General features: G+C 47.4%; 2 protein-coding genes across 10 annotated transcripts in view; one reads left to right on the forward strand and one right to left on the reverse strand.

The window, feature by feature from the left end:
- The first annotated feature begins 169 nt into the window (after positions 1-169).
- PRKAB1 (protein kinase AMP-activated non-catalytic subunit beta 1) lies at positions 170-7,625 on the forward strand. 2 transcript variants are annotated; one of them, XM_088176044.1, is made up of 8 exons: positions 170-240; positions 1,567-1,741; positions 2,155-2,321; positions 3,220-3,313; positions 4,014-4,128; positions 5,336-5,469; positions 5,941-6,009; positions 6,093-7,625. In XM_088176044.1, exons 2-8 carry the CDS (start codon positions 1,577-1,579, stop codon positions 6,168-6,170), a joined length of 822 nt encoding a protein of 273 aa, XP_088032170.1. In that variant the 5' UTR covers positions 170-240; positions 1,567-1,576; the 3' UTR covers positions 6,171-7,625. The 2 variants fall into 2 exon arrangements, with proteins under 2 accessions (XP_088032170.1, XP_088032168.1); XM_088176042.1 differs by lacking the exon at positions 170-240 and adding an exon at positions 530-660.
- Positions 7,626-10,024: 2,399 nt separating this feature from the next.
- Positions 10,025-18,195, reverse strand: part of CIT (citron rho-interacting serine/threonine kinase) — a 63,920-nt gene continuing 55,749 nt past the window's right edge. For 3 of the 8 annotated variants that reach the window (XM_088176035.1, XM_088176037.1, XM_088176036.1), the window contains 9 exons: positions 17,902-18,041; positions 16,960-17,052; positions 15,558-15,666; positions 15,305-15,433; positions 14,581-14,661; positions 13,882-13,960; positions 13,569-13,766; positions 12,417-12,720; positions 10,025-11,979 (listed from right to left, as the gene is read on the reverse strand). In XM_088176035.1, coding sequence (XP_088032161.1) covers positions 11,956-11,979; positions 12,417-12,720; positions 13,569-13,766; positions 13,882-13,960; positions 14,581-14,661; positions 15,305-15,433; positions 15,558-15,666; positions 16,960-17,052; positions 17,902-18,041 — 1,157 coding nt within the window. In that variant the 3' untranslated portion in view covers positions 10,025-11,955. The remainder of the gene's footprint in view (positions 11,980-12,416; positions 12,721-13,568; positions 13,767-13,881; positions 13,961-14,580; positions 14,662-15,304; positions 15,434-15,557; positions 15,667-16,959; positions 17,053-17,901; positions 18,042-18,195) is intronic. The other 5 variants (XM_014894613.2, XM_088176038.1, XM_088176040.1 and 2 more) reach the window with 2 other exon arrangements.

Consider the following 18,195-nt stretch of genomic DNA (forward strand, 5'->3'; position numbering starts at 1 on the left):
TGCACCGACACAGCCATCCCGGCAGAATTCTTCCAGTAATGTTACAGTGTGTGGATCCTTCCATTTGTTAGGAATCCTTCTGTCTGTGTGCAGGTCGCTTTTATTTGTAATGGAAAAAAAAACAATTTACGTGTGAAGAGAACGGTGACGCACCTGCAAGCCTCAGCTCTGTGGCTGTGAGGAAAGTGGAAGAAAAAAACAGCAACAGGTGGGGGAGAGCCACGGGTAAAACCAGACTGTGTAAGTGGGAACGCTTTGAGAAATGTATCAGTGTAATTCCATTTGGGAAACGTTCATCAGCCAAGGACTTAGCCTTCCATCTGTGCTCCCTCAACGCCAGAGCGGATGCTTCCAGCGCGCTCTGACCGCGGCGCTCAGGCCCGTCCGCCATTGCCCCGCGCCTCCAGCACCGCCCTCAGGCACTGCCCGGGGCACGGCGGCTCCCGGGGCGGCCACGGAGCCGTGCCCCGGCACCAGGCCGGTGCTGAGGAGGCGCGGGGGGAGCCCGGCAGTGAGCCCGGTGTGGGGACCGGTATGGGGACCGGCAGGGAGCCCGGGGCAGCCCGGAACGGCCGCGCCGGGCTCGGTTCCCCCCGGCGGGCGCGGGGCCGGCCCGGCGGAAGCGGAAGCGCGGCGGCGGCGGCGGGAGCGCGGCGGGCGGTGGGTGCCGGGCCCGGCGGGGCAGGGCAGGGCAGGGGCGGCTCCCGGGCCGGGGTCCCGGGGCTGCCAGGCCGGGCTGTGCCCGCCGTGCCCAGCGGAGCTCCCGGTACGCGGGGTGCGCGCCCGCGGGGCCCCTTACACCGGGAATTCCGTGCGCATCCACGCGGGGCTGCGTCTCTGCCGGCGCTGCCTTCCCTGAGGAAAGCGGGGACAGAGGGAGCGGCAGCAGGACTGGGCTCTCCCCAGGGAGGGGTCGCAGCCCCGAGGCTGCCAGAGCTCCGGGAGCGTTTGGACACCGCTCCAGGCACTGGGTGGGAGTGCTGGGTGTCTGTGCAGGGCCAGGAGCTTCACTGGGTGGTCCCTGTGGGTGCCTCCCGCTCAGGACATTCTGTGATTCTTTGTTTAGAACCCCCTTCAGCTGCTCTCAGCATCCTCAGCAGGGTGAGATAACGCTATTCTAGTGAAGTCACATTTCAGATGGGCTGCTTTTGAGGCATTCGGACAGAAAGTTCCCCTGCTGTTGCTGCTGGGAGTGCAGCGCTGTGTGCACGGGGAGGCAGAAGGCAAAGAACGATTCCCTTAGCTTGGGGTGACACAAAAGCTTTGTGCTGTGTGGCAGCGACCTGCCTGGTCAGCCTCTTGAGTGGCTGAGTCTGGTAGAGGTGCTCGTTTATGGAACATTGTATATTGTTTATGGAACAGCACATTGTCACAAGTAGCTAAAAGCTGTCATTTATTGCCTCTGTTCAGAGGATGGTATCACTTTACAATGGGTTAATCAAGTTTCTGAGGCTCTTCAACTCAAAAATACGGCCCAAGGCTACTGATGAGTTTTCTTTCCTGCCTGCTGGTGTTCCAGCTGTGGGAGTGCATGATGTGCTAATCTGGCTTTCCCTGCTGTTCTAGATCCATAAAAATGGGGAACACGAGCAGCGAGCGAGCGGGGCTGGAGCGCCATGGGCACAAAGCCTCCCGAGGGGACAGCTCAGGAGGAGCCATCAGTACCAAAGAGGGGGACAGACCAAAAATCCTAATGGACAGTCCCGAAGATGCAGACTTGTTCCATTCAGAGGAAATTAAGGTATTGCTGCTTTGTTCTCCCAGCATTGCTTGCTTGGAATGCTCTGGGGCTGTTTGCAACCTGCAGGGATTTTATCACTGAGTTTGCACAAAGCTGGCCATCCCCCTTCCTTCCCATGCCAAGGAGAGAGTGAATTGGTGTTTAAGCAGGTATAATTGGGGCTGGAGGGAGGGCCATTATTTTGCCTTCCACTCTTCCTTCAAATTTGGAAGGCTTGAACACCTTTGCAGCATTTCTGCAAATGAACTTGTGAACAGTATCTGGAAATGCAGCTGGTATTCTGCATCTGACAAAACCTGCTTGTAGTAGACTTAGAGAATCGTGCCTGAGGGCAAATAAAGCCTTCAGTGCAACACAAGTTGTCTGAGTCTGCCAGGAAAGAACCTTTTTTGATTGAGACATTGTGCTTGTAGGCTCCTTTGGAGAAAGAAGAATTTCTAGCTTGGCAGCAAGATCTGGAAGTGAATGACAAAACCCCCACTCAAGCTCGGCCAACAGTGTTCCGCTGGACTGGAGGAGGGAAAGAGGTTTATTTATCAGGGTCCTTCAACAACTGGAGTAAAATTCCTCTGACAAGGAGGTAATGAAGTGCTGCAGTGCTGTTCCCCATGGCCTGGGAGTGCTCAGTGCCATGAGGAGGGTGGTCAGCTGAGAGATGGGATTGTGCTTGATTTACCACTGTCCTGCTTCTCTCCTCAAACCCTTGATGACAATTTTCCATTCTTGGATGGCACAGGGTGGAAATTGAGCTGTGTGTCAGTTCACTGGGCACAACAGGCAGATAACCCCAAGCATTCCCTGCTGTGCAGTCTGTGCCTCGAGTAGGGCTGGGCTGTGAGAAGGGGAGATGGTTCTAGCACAGTGTCTCTGATGGCACATCCTTGCCATGTCAGTGGCTTTTGCCCAGCTCAGAGGGTCCAGAGACTGTGGCCTGTTGGAGCAGCATCAACTGTTTCTCAGCTTTTTTGAGATGCTGGTAAAGCCTTCTGAAGAATCAGAGAGTTCACAGCCCAAGGGGTATGGAAATTGCCAAGCAGCAGCTATTCAGACCCAAAGTAACCCAGAAGTATCGAGTTGCTGCTTTTATCTGCTCATTGTTCATTTATTTCATGGGCATTTGGGAAATGCAATTTATGATGGCAAATACTGAAAGGCAAGGAAATATGAGAAAGCTGATCTTGTTCCATCAGCAGATAAATGAGGTCTCGTGTGCTAACAAGTAACATGAGGATGTGAGAGTGACTTTACAAAAGCTCAGTGCCAGTTATGGGATGTCAGGAGTGTGGGGGGACTCACTGTCACAGAGGAAATTATCATGAGCATTAATCATAATTTGATTCTTTACCTTTGGATTGCATCAGAGCTTCTCTGCCTTTTTAAGGTTTTGCACGTTGAGGAGGCTTGTGCTGTGTGTCACAGTTTAGAGCCAAGGCACTTTTCAGAATATGGCAGGGCTGATTGTTTGTCTTAAATTCCAGTCACAATAACTTTGTGGCAATCCTGGACCTGCCAGAAGGAGAGCACCAGTACAAGTTCCTCGTGGATGGGCAGTGGACACATGATCCTGCAGAGGTAATGGTTGCTTTGAGTCACTGTTTATTGATTGAGGCATCTGAAGAGGAGAAAAGGGCTGTTCAGGCTGGTGAGAGAGGTTTCTGATGTCTGCAAGCCTGGGTGTCAGCATCAGACTGAGCTCAGAGGGCAGGAGATGCAGTGAGGGACAGGATCTCTTGGCCATTGGTTTACAAGTGATGCCAAGCTTTTCTTGTCCAGTGCCAAACTGCCTTTTAGAGCACTGTGCACTGCTGGCAGCCCAGAGCTCGCTGTGCCTTCCTGGCTCTCTGTGCCAGCATGTTGCTATTGCTGCTCCAGATCTTTTCATAGTCCAGTAATTGGGCCAAAATCTACGAGGCCCGTTTTTCCTCCTCTGCTATAAAATGAGCTTTAACCCCAGCCTGCCTAGCAGTTCCCCACATGCTTAAGAACTCAGTGTCCAGAGCTGGTGTCACAGGTAACTCCAGCCCAGATCTGACCCCTGCCTTGTCTGGAGCCCTGTGTGCTTGGCAGGTTCAGCTGGCATTTTCCTCTCCCAGCCCTTAAAATCCTACATTTCCTCTTAACCTAACACTCACTGAGCTCTTCTCATATCTGGTTCTGTCATATTTCAAATGTAGTGTACCAAATTCTTGGTAATGCTGATTGTGTAATTCTGAGAACCTATTAATCCCACAGGCCTTTTTAATTCTGATTTTTCTATCTTGTCTCTTGCCAGCCAGTAGTAACCAGCCAGCTGGGTACTGTCAACAACATCATCCAGGTGAAGAAAACTGACTTTGAAGTGTTTGATGCTTTGATGGTGGACTCCCAAAAATGTTCAGACATGTCTGGTATGAGCTTACTGGTAACTTTGTATCACACCTTTTAGAGCTGTTAAAAATTTCATTTTCCCTTTTTATCTGAGTTAAAGCTCCAGCAGAGATTAATCTGCACTTGTGTCAGGCCCTGTGGATGTGTGCAGGAATCACAAATGCCCAAAGGAAGAAAGTGGAATGCACAGAGGAGGAAGCCTATGACAAAGCAACACAGATCTAATGAGGAGGAAGTCCTGGGTGCTCAGTAACTTTGTTTGCCCCTGCTGTGTCCAGTGGCTGGGTTTAGGGCAGTCATTGGTGGGTCAGTCTCTGCTTTACCACATCAAACCAATGTTGACAGCCTACACTGCTCCTAATTCAGTCTTCCTCTGCTAAGGAGGTGGCTGAGGGGGTCAGAAGTTGCACTTTAGGAGGGAGAAATTAGGTGCATCTCGGTGCTAAGAGGGGCTCAGGAGTATCCTCACAGTGTAGTATAAATTATCTATCTAAGAATAATACAAAACTGCAATTTTTGCCTTAAGTTTCATGTTCTAATGTAACAGGAGAGAGGTGGAATTTAGCTTGAGCCGTGTCTGAGGTCAGCCTTGCCCTGTTGGTCACTGAGCTCTGTAGAGATGGAGTCCATGGCTGAAGCTGTGCCTTACAGCCTCCTCCAGGAGACCTTTGAACCTGGGGCAGGAGCTGTGTTTGGGTCTGTTTTGCTCTGTGCACCTTTGCCCTGGACAAAGCCTTTTTGGAGAAAGTGTTATTTGTGGGGCAGGCCAGGAAGAGATCCTAGTAGATGCCTTCCCCCACAGGCTGTAGCAGTGTTTCCTTTCCCTGATTAGACTTGGAAGGGCTCTTTCCACAGCCCAGTCTGCAGGGGGGAGCAGTTGTCTTTCACAGGTGCATCCCATGTTCTTGTACATCCCTTGGAGGGAACCTTATAGAGCAGCCTGCACTGTGGAGTGTTTGCAGGAGAAGTGCTGGGCAGAGGTGACAGAGAAGTTCTGAAGTGCAGGTGCCCTCAGAACTCTGGTGCCCAGAACTTCACAGCTCGTTCCAAGTCAGACTTTGGGCACCTTAAATCCCTTCTTGGGCAGTGACTGATCCTCTGGCACTCCACCAGCTGCTGCAGTTGTTGTACTTAAGTGCCATTGATTCCTTTAGGCTGCATGTACCTATAAAGAGCAGATGTTCTTACAAAGTGTTTAGGATGAAATATTTACCATCTCTCTGGCAGAGCTGTCCAGCTCACCCCCAGGGCCGTACCACCAGGAGCCCTATGTCTGTAAGGCAGAGGAGCGCTTTAAATCTCCACCCATTCTCCCCCCACACCTGCTGCAGGTCATCCTGAACAAGGACACAGGCATTTCTGTGAGTACATCACTTTGGTTTGCTAAATAATGCCCTTGAGGGTGGGAACAGATGGGAAAAATCTGGATAGAGGCAGGGGACAGCTTAGGAAAAACCTTATTGTGTTGGTAAGTTCCTTATTATGTATGTCCAGTCACCTGAAGTAGATCTCTTTTTCTAGTTGACTGTCTTTAAAATGGAAAACTAGATTGCTATTTTCCTCCCAAAACCTTAATCTTGTCAACTGTTAAGACACCAGAAACATGTAAGGGATAATCACAGTCTGATGCATGGTCCTGGTGAGGATGCAGAGGGTTTTACCCAGGGGACCCTGGGGTTGTTCTGGAATGGTGACTGTGTTCGTGATGGACTCAGCCTGAGCAGCAGTGATGTACTGGGGGTATGGCTGTCACAGGTGCTGTTTGTCACCCCTCAGCTGTGAGGAGTGAACTGTGAATTCTGTTACTGTCACACTGTCCCTCTTCTCTGCAGTGCGACCCTGCTCTGCTCCCTGAGCCCAACCACGTCATGTTGAACCACCTGTATGCACTTTCCATCAAGGTGAGAGGCCAGGCCATGTCCTGCCCACAGTCAGCCTGGGTGTCTGACCATGGCACACACTCATTGCTTTCCCTCCCCTGCAGGATGGAGTCATGGTGCTCAGTGCTACACACCGTTACAAGAAGAAATACGTGACCACTTTGCTGTACAAGCCAATATGAGCATCACAATCCTTTGTGACCAATTGTTCTGGGCCAGTGCAGTCTCAGAAAAAATGCTTCACTTAACCAAATGTACTTCTGCTCTGTGCTGTAGCAAACGAACTCTGATTTCATATTTTTCCTGAGACTTCCAGGTTCTCCTGTATTTGCCTTATTTTGTTAGCCCCACCTTGGAAGTTCTTGGAAATGGCAGCTTCACAGCAACTAGACAGGTGGCAAAGGTGTCAGTGCCCCTTGTCAGCTCAGTTAAAAAAACACCAGTTTAATTAGGCTGAATAACGTGAAGGCAGCAGCAAATCAAAGAGCTTTAGCAGCGAGGCAGAGTGGGAGCCTGCCAGCCCAAAGTCTAGAAAGTTCAGGATTCTTGGGGAATCTGATTTGAGCATAACATTCAGCAAAAGCAAGCTCATTACTGCTTCCCTTGCTCATCAAACATTATTTCAGTAGCAAGTTCAAAACTTGCCTGGCTGAAGTAAGTGTGAATATTGATGATCATTTTGTAGCAGCCTTTTCTGGGCAAAATCAGCAACATAATCACTACAAGCTCGTTATTATTTTACGGTAGATGGGGTGCACTGTTTCTACTGTGAATAGCTCTGTAGTTTTTTCTCTTCATGAGAACTGAAATACATCTTTTCCCCTGTGGAATTTCTGGTAAGGACAATTGTTTTTAATGGCTGGATTTTTCTGTAAATCGTAAATGTGTCTTGCAGTAATCTGCTTTTGGAAACTGGTTTCTCTTGCTGTCACTGATGAGGACTTCCTTATGCTGGGAGAGGTGGCTGGAAAGAAATGGATGGATTCAGTTTAGGGATGAGTTCCTCAGTAACAGCCTGAAGGTGACTGTAAGTCTCCTGTGTCCAGTGGCCAAACTTACCCCTCAGTGTCAGCAGTGTCAGCTGCTGGATGCAGCAGTCCTCTGTGCCCAGGGCTGGAGCCGGGCAACTTTTTATTCTGTTTCTGTTTTCTAAGTGACGATAGTAATGCCAGGCTGCCTGTCCTTGGTGTTGACAGCCTGTTTTATCCCAAAACGAATGCAACATTAATGCAAACCTGCTGCCAGTGTGCCCCAGGCCTGCCCAGGAGGAGCCAGCACAGGAGGGGCCCTTCCCTGGCTTGTCCTGGTGCCTGGTGACTGTGCCAATGAAAACCAGCCCCATCCCACTGTGGGGAAAGCACTTTGGATGAGTCTGTGAGGAGCCTGAGTGGGGACAGAGCTGCAGCAGCCAGCGTGGAGTGGAGTGAGCCACAGTGGGAGGGTGCTTTGCCATCCTGGGGTCTGTTCACCAGCCTTGTTGCAATATCTTCAGTAGCTGAGTAGATCTGGGTCTAGTGCAATGGTTTTCTCTGAAAACTCTTTCTTCATTCTGTGCTATGGATAGTATTTGGTATTCTGAACTACAGAATTGCTTGTTTTCAACCTCTTTAGAAACAAATAAAACATTTTCAAGAGAAGTGGGTGATTTGTCTTGTTATTACCCTTCCCATCTGTGGTAACCTTGCCTTCAGTGAGTTATTTTGTTATTACATGTGATTTCCTGATTGCACTTTTATGCCTTGGTGGATTGCACAAGCTTTCCATTCAGCTATGCAGATTGAAACACTTTCTCCTCTTGCACTCAGTCAGTGAAGAAGACCGAGGTGTTCCTCTTTATTTGTGACATTAAGTTTAGAGGGGAGACGAGAGGCCAATTATTTAAAAGCTCCAGCAACAGAGCTGGAAAGCTCGGGATGGGCCTTAAGCCTCCTGTCAGCTTCTCTTTATTCCAGCAACCACTTCAAGCAGATTTTTTTCCAAGTCTGTCCTCACCAGAGTGACTCTGGGGTCCAGCTGTGAGGGGCCAGTTTGTGTTTGTGCCTCTGCAGGGTCCAGTAGCTCCAGGGAATGCCAAGGCTGTGGGATGTGTGGTCAGTGCTGGTACCTGCAGTGCCCTCCCTGTTCTTCATCAGTGCATCAGGTATGTAGAACCACAGGACAGGAACAATTATTATGTAGAAACCTTGAGCTTTTTCAATTTTGATTTTTGGTTTGTAGCCCCTGGCCCTTGTTTCAGCTGGCAGAGGGCTCAGTACAGGAACTGCAGCTTCCACTGCACCATCATCCATGCAGCCCCAAAAAGGTGGGAGGGCCAGGAGGAGCCCAGGGTGGGGGGCCCAGGCTGTGTGAGGACCTGCAGGAGTGACCCTCCCTCTGCTCCACCCTTCCCTGCCCACGGGTGACCAAGCCCAGCTGCCCCCAGGCCCCTCCAGCCTCCAGCAGCAGGTGATGGAGGTGAGCTGCTCCCTGGCACCTGTGGCCTCAAAAGTTCCAGGAGCCACAAATTTCCTCAGGTAAGCCACTGCCACCCTCAGCCCCCAAATCCCTTTCTCTCTAGCAGGAGTGTAGAGGAACAAGAGGTAAGCTGTTGTTTTGGTTTTTGCTAGGGGGTGAGTTTTGGGGTGGTTTATTGGGTTTTTTTTTGCTAGGTTGTTTTCTTTTTAACAGGTGAATGAATTAATCACTCTGTGTTCCCTTATTGCAATGGGATGAATCAAATCCCTCCAAAGGCAAAAGCTGGATCAAGAGTTGGATTTATTAGCTCACTTACATTCCCCACCCACAGCTCACAGTCTGTGCTGTTATGTTTATTCTTGGCTGTTGCTAGGAGAGCACATTTTGTAAAGGTAGATGCAGACACCTTTGTTACAGTCACTTTTGGGGACCCTGGAGTAAATCAGTACAAGAATAACAAGAGGTCCCTGCCCTCCCCGACCCCCTGAATTTCAGCACAGCATGTGGGGGTCAAGCTGACATGGATTTGTGCAGGGTTCTTGGGAATCAAAAAGCTCAATAAATAATTAATTTTTTTTTACTCCACCAGTTTCTGGATTAATTTAGTTTTGTTACAATTCGGATCATGCATCATAGGACTGCAACAATGAGCTTTAAATAAGTATTGTTTGTGCACAGTAAAAGAAATAAAGGAACATTGAACAAGTCAGCATTTCATCATATACATCATAGTAGGCACAATAGATAAATCAAGCAGCTCGGGGTTGATGGAGAGCATTTTTTCATGGAGAATGTCATGTAGACCAAAACGTAAGAGAAGCCATTGGTAACCCACCCCCACAGCCTCCACCAAGCCCTTTCTCAGGGCTGAGGGGGTGGGGATGTGCACAGAACCAAAAACACTGAACAGTAGGAGGACAAATTAAGTTACTGTAGGCAGCAGTGTGAATATTAAAAACCTCTTCCTGTGAAAGAATACTTCAGACCTTGTAAAAACTAGTTCAGTTAAAAATAGATGTATTTACATTTAAGTCTGATCTAGCAAGTTTTCCCAGCAGGTGTAAGTTGAGCTGTACAGTAACTGCAGGTTGTACTCAATCTGACTGGATTTGTGAATGGTCTTTTTTTAAAGTTGCAGCTATTAGGCCTTAAAGCACCAGCATGATACAGCAGTGGGATGAGGAACTGCCTCCCTCTGCTTTGCTCCCAGTATACGGCTGGGATAAATCCCAAACCTGTCATTAGATCACACTTGTTAATTAAGATGCCTTTTTTCCAGCTCAAGATGTCTGGGGTCATTCACCAGGGCAAGACTGTTGTCCCAGGTACTCACAGGTGCTTGCAGCTGACTGCTGCTCTAGTGAAGCACCTGGATAAATGCACCTGGGTTAGTGCACGTGAACATGCTTGGGGTTTGTGAAGCCACTTATGCTACTGTTCAGGGAATGATGAGTATTAAATGCTAAATATTGCCAGGGTTTGCAGTTGTGACACCTAGGATTCCCCAGCCCCAGAGCCAGGTGTGGGGCAGGAGGGGCAGGGACACTCCAGAGAGAAGGAAGCCGTCATTTCACCATGCCAGTCAAGATAGTTATTTGTTTTATTTGGTTATTGTTCAACAACAAAGTTCAATACTTTCCAGGTGGAGCTTTGAACTGTCCCTCTTGGTTCCCTCCCTTGTCAATAATAAAAAGGTAATGAAGAAAAATCCTGTACTTTTAGAGACCTAAAACCTCATTTATGCTAACAAGCTTCAATTGCAATTTAATGTTACAATAGTTCTTCATGGGAGCGAGGAGGACTGAGGCGAGGCCCCTCCAGTGTCTGAAGATGGCTGTCCACAACCACCAGTAAAACAAAAAGCTAGTGTTGAAAAACGCACAGTTTACAATAAAAAAGTAGAAACCAATTCAATTCCCTTTTGTTACGAATATAAAGTTTCTTGTAAATATGTACAGTCCTTTGAGCTATTTCTATAGCAGGAAGCATTTCACAAACAAGACACAAGATATACACTTTCAGGACTCAACAAGCCCATTTCTGAGGTCTTGAAGATCTTCCATGAGATGCAAAGATTTAAAGACTGATCTCAGTGACCTTTCAAAATATTCAGACCAGGAGACAAAAACTTTCAGCAAATTTCCTGCCAAATCATCTGACTGAAAATAACCCAACAGACAAAGAGAACAGAATACAATATTCATGAAACTCGCCAAAGGACACTGACAAGGCATTGGAATTTTGATGGGTTTCTAGAACAGGTTAGCACAGGCTTGCAAGGGACTAGCAGAAGTTTAAGTGTGGCTCCAAGGGAAGATTGGATGCAGTTTTGCTCTTTCCAGTTGTAAAGAACATGGTTGTTCACTTAGAATGTTGCTATTGCAGAGTGAATGGTCAAAACCTGCTTTGAAAATCATTTGCTCTCTGCTTCATGTTCACAGCAAAAGAGAATAGGAAGCAATAAAAGGCTCGAGGTCAGACACGGGGAAGCAAAGGTGTGTCAGCAACTGCCAAAGCTGCTCCCTGTGGGTGTCCTGTGCCAAGACACCGCATCTGATTGCACAACAAGCTACAGCTCACGGGAGGAGCCAGCCCGGGCTGCTCCCCCTGGGGAGCCGAGGCTGGCAGCACTCACTGCTGAAGAGACCATGTCCAGTGCTGAGAGGAGAACACAAGTGTGACTGTAATTCCTGTCATAGAATAAGGCTTGTTAACTCTTCGGTGCCAAATTTCCAGAGTAATTAACGGCTATTTTGCAGTGTAATCTAAAGGTTTCAGTTAATTTACAAGTGAGGTACAATACACTACTCAGCAAAGCAACCTAAAAGGAGAGAGCCAGTGATGGTGCAGCAGCATGCAGTGAACTGTCATGCAGAAGACCTGGATAAAGTCTTACAACCCAGTAGCTTATAGGTAATGCACTTTGTCTCAGGGCCGGGCAGGGGGGTTGGTTAAAGCAGGGTTCTTCCCTCCCCATCAGAGCTGCTCTAAAGCGATTTTGGTGAGAACAAAATAACTTTCAGAAGTGGCAGGTGAACGGCTAATCAGAAGAAATTTTCATGTGTTCTGTGGAGAACATCCAACCACAGCTCCTACTGAAAGACTCACTCACCTTGGCCCTTCTGTTTCCAGGCCATCAGGGGCTCCCAGCACGTCTCAGAACTATGACCAACTCTCTGGTAAAGGGTGCTAACCACAGTGATGACCTGGGGTAGGACACGAGTCCCATTTCCTGGATGAATTACTAGGGACTAAAGTGGATACAAAAAGTTCATGAACTGCTTGAAAGAGTAACAGTAGTACAAAGTGCAAAAACAGGAGTGCAGGAAAGTGCAGAGAAATTAACTGAGCTGCAAACGGTCTTGGAAAGTGCCACGGCTCCCGCTGCGGAGCGAGCTCTGGCCCAGGAATGCTGTTTGGGAACTGGGCTGCAGACAGATGGAGTGCATATACTCAGTATATTTCCTTTTTTTTTCCTGCAGGTCAAGATGAGTAACTTTGTCTAGCTGAGACTTACACTGAAGACTGGTCCCAGACCTGGCAGGGAAATAAAAGGACAAGTTACAAGTCACAGGTATTTCTCTTCCAGGCACGAGGTGCTGGGAGCAGTACATCACCTGCTGCTCCCACAGAGCCAGGGTTCCTGTCATCCACAAATACTGACAAAGGCAGGCAGGCACTGCCAGCATCACTCTGAACTCAGCAGGCTCCCACATTCCCTGCTCTAGACATTATTTCCCATCAAATCCTCTATCACTTCTTAGTGTCCAGCAGCTTTTGCAGTGCCAGAACCAGCCCAGGGCAGGTGGTCACGGGGCCAGTGCATGGCACCACGTGGGCTCTATTCCAAGAGAATTTGAGGAGCAGGGGGTTGAGATTTGATGTGCTCCTGTGCTTTCCAGTGCCACCAGCCCTCCTGCAGCACCCACAAGCCTTTTCCTGAGAACAGCCACGTTCTGCAGGCTCTCACTTACCTTATTGACTTGAGCAAGGGGAGTTCTGGCTCCGCTCACAGGCACCCTCCCTCGGCTGCTGTCCTCGAAGAGCCGTCCAGGGGAGCGCTCCCTGCGGGTGCTCAGCAGCCGGCCCGGGGATTTCTCCCTCTCCAGAGGCCGCCCCGGGGACTTGTCCCTGCGCAGCTCCGTGCGGCCCTCGCGGTACCGGTGGGGTGTGCTGGGCTCCCGGGGGTGGCCGGGCCCCTCGGGGGGTCCTGGGCTGGAGGCCACACGCTTGGTGATGTGCTCGTTGTACGTGGGAGGGCCTCTCTTGTTCGGGCTGCTGTCATTCAAAAATAATTGATGCTAACCGCTGAGTTACAAAAACCTCCCGTTACATTTTCTTTTAGCAAAAATATAACTTTTCCCCCAGGACTCTTCCTTGGAGAAGCATCAGCCCCTCACTGAGCCAAAATGGAAAATGCAGAGATTTTGGCAACTGGAGTATCCATCAAAAGAGCCACACTGGCAAAGTGCCTTAATGAATTGCCAGTGTAAGTTATGAGTATGGAACAGGCCAGAGAACATCACCTTTTCATACACTCCAGCCATATGCTTTTCCATATAAAAATACACTAAAATAAGATATATGTGTTTTCACACAACTTTCTGTAGCTCAGGGATGTTCAGGCCAAGCTGGGATGAACTATAATTTCTCAGTGTCCTGTGCACACAGTGATCAGCCCCAGTATTTAATTACCTGTGTATCACATCACGACTTCCCAGCACTATCTCCCTAAGGCAGACTCATGATTTGATAGAAAGGGACTCTTGTTTTACAGCTGGTTACAGCCTAGCCATGTTTAGTGTCATATCAACAATATCTGAGCTCAAAAAGCTTTGAAGCCAGAGCTCTATCACAACATCAAAGCAGATCAGCACAAGGTCACAAAGCATTTGTGGAGATTATCCACATCTTCCTAGAGCAGATGTTTGTTTCCTTGTGGATGTTAAGCCATTAGTGACTCTATGCCAGCATTACAGTAACTGACTGTCACCAGTGTCTAAGAGCAGAACAAGAGCATCCCACCACACCACGGGAAAAGGCATCAAAAGGGAAGTTTGCTCCTGAGGTACCCAGGGACTGTGACACCCCGACATTGTCACCATGACACCCCGATGTCGCCGCACCTGCGTGTGGCAGAGGAGCCTCTGTGGTGCTGCTGCTGCTGCTGCTGCTCATTGTTGGTCTCCTTCACCAGATTGCCCTTACAGCAGATCACCCTCAGCTTGTCCTGGTAGGAGGAGGCCAAGTAGATTGCTCCTGAGGAGATTGCAGGCCCGAGGTACCTTGGGTTGGGGATCTCCAGGTGGGCTCGTGCCGGAGTTCTGGGGAAAATTGCAGGAAAAAGTCTCTACAGTGGCAACACAGTACCTTTTCCTGGTAAATCCATATATTCCTGCAAAACAGGCTGTTCAAAGGAATTAAAAGAGAACAACTTACCCTAGAGAAGCTCGTGCCTGAATCTCAATCACTTCAAGGGAATTGAAGTGGGTCACGAACAGATAGGGCTCCCTGTAGGCTGGAGGAGCAGTGCAAAGGCAGGAAAAAAACACAAAATACATTCACTATTAAAAACTTCTAAAACACAACAAGAGCAAGCACAAGAGAGGCTGACAGCCCTGGGGGAAAACTAAGGAATACATTTTATGTAATGACACAAACACCATCAGTAAAGGGGGAGATGCAAACTTAAAGAATTGTTGCTTTGAAACTGTGTCTCAAGGACTTTACTAACCAAAGTATCATGAAAAAGGCATTAAAGCCAGACTATTAACTGAACAAAATCCCATCAGGCAGTGCAAAAGGCCTGAGGGAGCCACGCTGCCCTCATATATTCTTCACTATTTCAGAAACTTAGAGCATTGTTAAAAATTCCACTAGCCAGTCCAATCAGTGTCAGACCAGGAACATTAAGGAAATGGAACTTGGGTTTAGTTTTCCTTAAAGTGCTTGTATTTCAGAGGGTTTGCCATCTGGATTTATAATAAGCTCAAATCGTGGGAAAAAGCTCCACAGTTTCTGGAAGAATTGGGAAGGGAAAAGAAGACAAAAGGGCTGAGTGCAGAATACCCATTTCACAAGGATGCTTCCTGGTTTCAGTAATTCCCATAATCCAAGGGATTGTCCCTCAACACCTACCAAAAGCTAAGGGCAAGCGGTTCCACTTCAGGTCGTCTGTCCTACTGCGTCTCCCATAGGAATCCACAAAGACTCCAAACTCTGCCAAGAGAGGTCACATCAGGTCATGAGCATCTGCCTGAATTTTATTCATTTATTTCTGAAGGGGCAAAGGCAGTTGTTCCCAGGTTTTTTATCAGGGACATCTTGCAAATCTCAGATTGCCATGAATTACTCTAAATGCCATGGAATTGGTTAGATGCAGGAATATTGCCAGGCCAAAAGGTGCTGTGATTCCAGGTCTCTTTGTTCCAGTTAAACTAAGGTCATTATTTAACCTACACTTGGGAAGGTGATGAGATTCCTACCACCACTCACCCAAAATTACTGCTAGAGGGCTTTAGAAGGTTTGGCATTCCCATGACAGTATACAAGCAGCTATAAAAAAAACAACACCCTCTCATTTAATCATCAGAAGGTTAAGAAGTCTCATCTGTCTGCAGGGAAACCAGACAAATCCCAAGTCTGAGAGCCCCTGAACATCTTATCAGGGTAATCAAACACCTGTTTGCACTTAACACACTGCCTGCAGTCCTTCCCTCAGGCACAGGAATCTACATGCAACAACTGATCCACCAGGCATCGAGAACTTTTAAGCCAAAGCAGGTTGTCCAAAATTCAACAGTATTTGGGTACCTTCTGCAGCTCAGAGAACAGGAGCACTGCAACACCATCCACCACTTACCGTGGAAACACAGCAGATACTCCTCCCTCTGCCCTGCTGGGTTCACTTGGATGATGCTGACTGGGAAACTGTTGGTGGAAGCAGCAAACACAGCAGAGGCCAAAGTGTGGTCATTTTTATCCAAAAACTCTGCAAAGAGAATGGAGAAAAACACTTTGATTTGCACCGATTTTTTTTCCTAAACTGCTTTCAAAAAGCCCTACAAAAGAACGTGTGGAGCCACTTGGAGCATTTCTCAGGAATTATCTCCTACCCTCCAGTGTGTACTGCTTCATCTCAATTTCATAGAACTTGTTGGTTCCAATGATGATGCTGTAAGTCGTCAAATGGATGCAGCTGCAAGGCTCAGAGGTTTCAATCTCCTGGACAAAAGAACAGTATGGACAGATATTAGTGCCCTGCACCAGCTAACAGATAACACTGAGACTGGAAATTTGTACATTGCTACATTTATCTTTACTACAGGTGGCAACTTCAAAGACCCTAACAACAGTATCTCAAAAACATGTGGACAAAAACTCCTGCTAGAAGAAAGTTTTATTTTGTTGGAAGTGATGCTTGAATGTAGACTTGCATACGAACTCGCCCTGAGGAAGATCCTCTTCCTTTTAGAAGAATATACTGTTCTGGAAGATGATGTTCTGCTCTGCAGCTCAATTTTCTGGAGCAGTAGTGAGCTCCCTGTTTACAGTAGGTCACAGCCAGTCTTCCTTCCTTCTTTGTACATGGCAAAGAGCTGTTGTCCACCAAGATCTGCCTTGTGACTGAAGAGCTGGATAGCTCTGCAGGTTAGCCTGACACAACACACAAATCCCCAGATCTTATGAGGACAAGATTCCTTGCATAAATCCTACTTTATCTAGAAATTTAGTTGGCAGAAAAGAAAAGCATATTCTGGGCTTGCTGCCATCTTGTTAGGATCTAAATTCAGTCATCTGGATTAGTGGAGATAAGGAAAACCTGCTGTCTAAAACGCCTTTGCATGTTGTGCACGTAAGCCCTTGTCAGAGGAAGGGCTGTAGGTGCTCAGTGTTCCCTGCTGTGAGCAGGAGTTGTATCAGCTGCAAGGCTTGTAGACATTCCAGGTGTGCTGGCATCCACATTGTTTGTGCCCAGGTTCTCCATCATTCATGCCTTTCCTCCTGAGGAGGCCAGATTTGCATGGCTGTGCCTGCTGCTTCCCTCCAGCAGTGCCCATGGAGCACTCAGGGATAACAGCCTCAGTCACACTGGAAAATGAACTGGTGCCTGGCAAAGTCACCTGCAGAACCTCCCAGGGAGGTGTGGTCTGACTGAAACATCCTTTAATTTGTGAATAGGAGAGGACATGAGTTTCTGGGTGCCAGCCTGTTTTAAGGCTGGTGGTGTTTAAACTTTTTGACCTGAGGAGAGATCTCTGAGGGTATGATTACAGCTCAGTCTGATACCTCAAAAATCACAGTTCTGTTCTGCATCTCTCAAAAAATGCCAACTCTTATTAAAGGAAATTGCTGCCTACTCCACTTTGAGTCAGTGCACGGTGCAATTTGTTATCATTTTAGCTGGCAAACAAATTTTCTCATGCACACAGAAAGGTTTTAGATGTTTGCTCCAAAGCAAAGGCTTAGAGCACAATATTAATTGACCTCAACTACAGCAGGAGTTACTCAACTCACCTTTCTGATACAGAACTTGCTCAAGCTCTCGTTGTATCTCAGAACCACCACTTTATTTGGCATGGCTGCACAGATACAAAGACTGTTCTCAACCTGTAAGGAAGATAGCAAGCATAGTTCAGGATGGCAATAAAATAAATTCTATTGCTGAGCGTGTGAAACAGACCTGAGAACCTCTTGCCACAAAAAGAACTTTGCAGAGATAAGCAAGTACATTTTATTAATAGGGTAATTATTGTGAATTCATGAAATAATGAAAAGCCTCTTCACATTCTCAAAAAAGAACGTGAATTTAAATGGCTTCTATGATTCCTTTTATGCTTGAAAGGCGTTAATAAAAAGTGAGAAGGTTTTCCACAGAAAAGGGATTGACAAATTGAAATAGGTTAGGTCTATATTTTAAGTCCTGAAACTTATCTTGAGCATCACTTTGAAATTAATAGTGTTCAGTTTGTTATCAAAGTAACACAGAAGTAACTGTTAATGAGAATTTTTGCTGTGGTTAATGCTCCATACTAAAACCAGTAATCTGTTTCAATGTCTAGAATTAAAGTGACACAAACACCTAAGGAAATTTGCTAGCCTGGAAGCATGACATTCCAGAACAAAGACTGGACAAAATTCACTAATTAAAAATCTCAAAATTGTAGTCAATAGTGAGGCAGTAGTACCAAGGTATGCTGGATTTCTTACTATCTAGCAATTTAAGCTATACCATCAAGGCATCCTGACTCAATTGATCTACATTAGCAGCAAATCCCCCATTCTGTCTGCAGCTCAGCCTCTCTTCAGCCCATACATTCTTCTTACTTGAAGAAAAATATTCAGGGCAAGAATACAGACCTTGGATGTGCTGCCAGTGGAATAAGGATGCTGAGTTTTTAATATTAAACTCAGAGCAGTCTAAGGGGTGGTCTGAAGGCACGAGGAGCTGTAACTTACTTTGCCAGCAGCAAAAAGGTGACATCCTTTGACAGCCTCAAAGACATTTGGTGAGACATCAGGCTGGGCTGGGAGGTGAGACTGGGCTAGAGACTGCTTCACTTTCTTTACATCAACAAGACACAGAGCCCTTTCTTCTCCTGGAAACAAAAAAAAGGTTGCATTTCATCAAGGGAGAACTCCCTATTCTCTACAAAGTCTTAGCTAAGCAGCAGCTTGTTGTTACAGGCTGTTACTATGGAAACAGTCACAAGGTACCATATAGAATTCATTCCATATTATTCCTACTCAAAC

The sequence above is a fragment of the Sturnus vulgaris genome, chromosome 19, assembly GCF_052056855.1.
Source record: "Sturnus vulgaris isolate bStuVul1 chromosome 19, bStuVul1.hap1, whole genome shotgun sequence".
Taxonomy (NCBI): Eukaryota; Metazoa; Chordata; class Aves; order Passeriformes; family Sturnidae; genus Sturnus; species Sturnus vulgaris.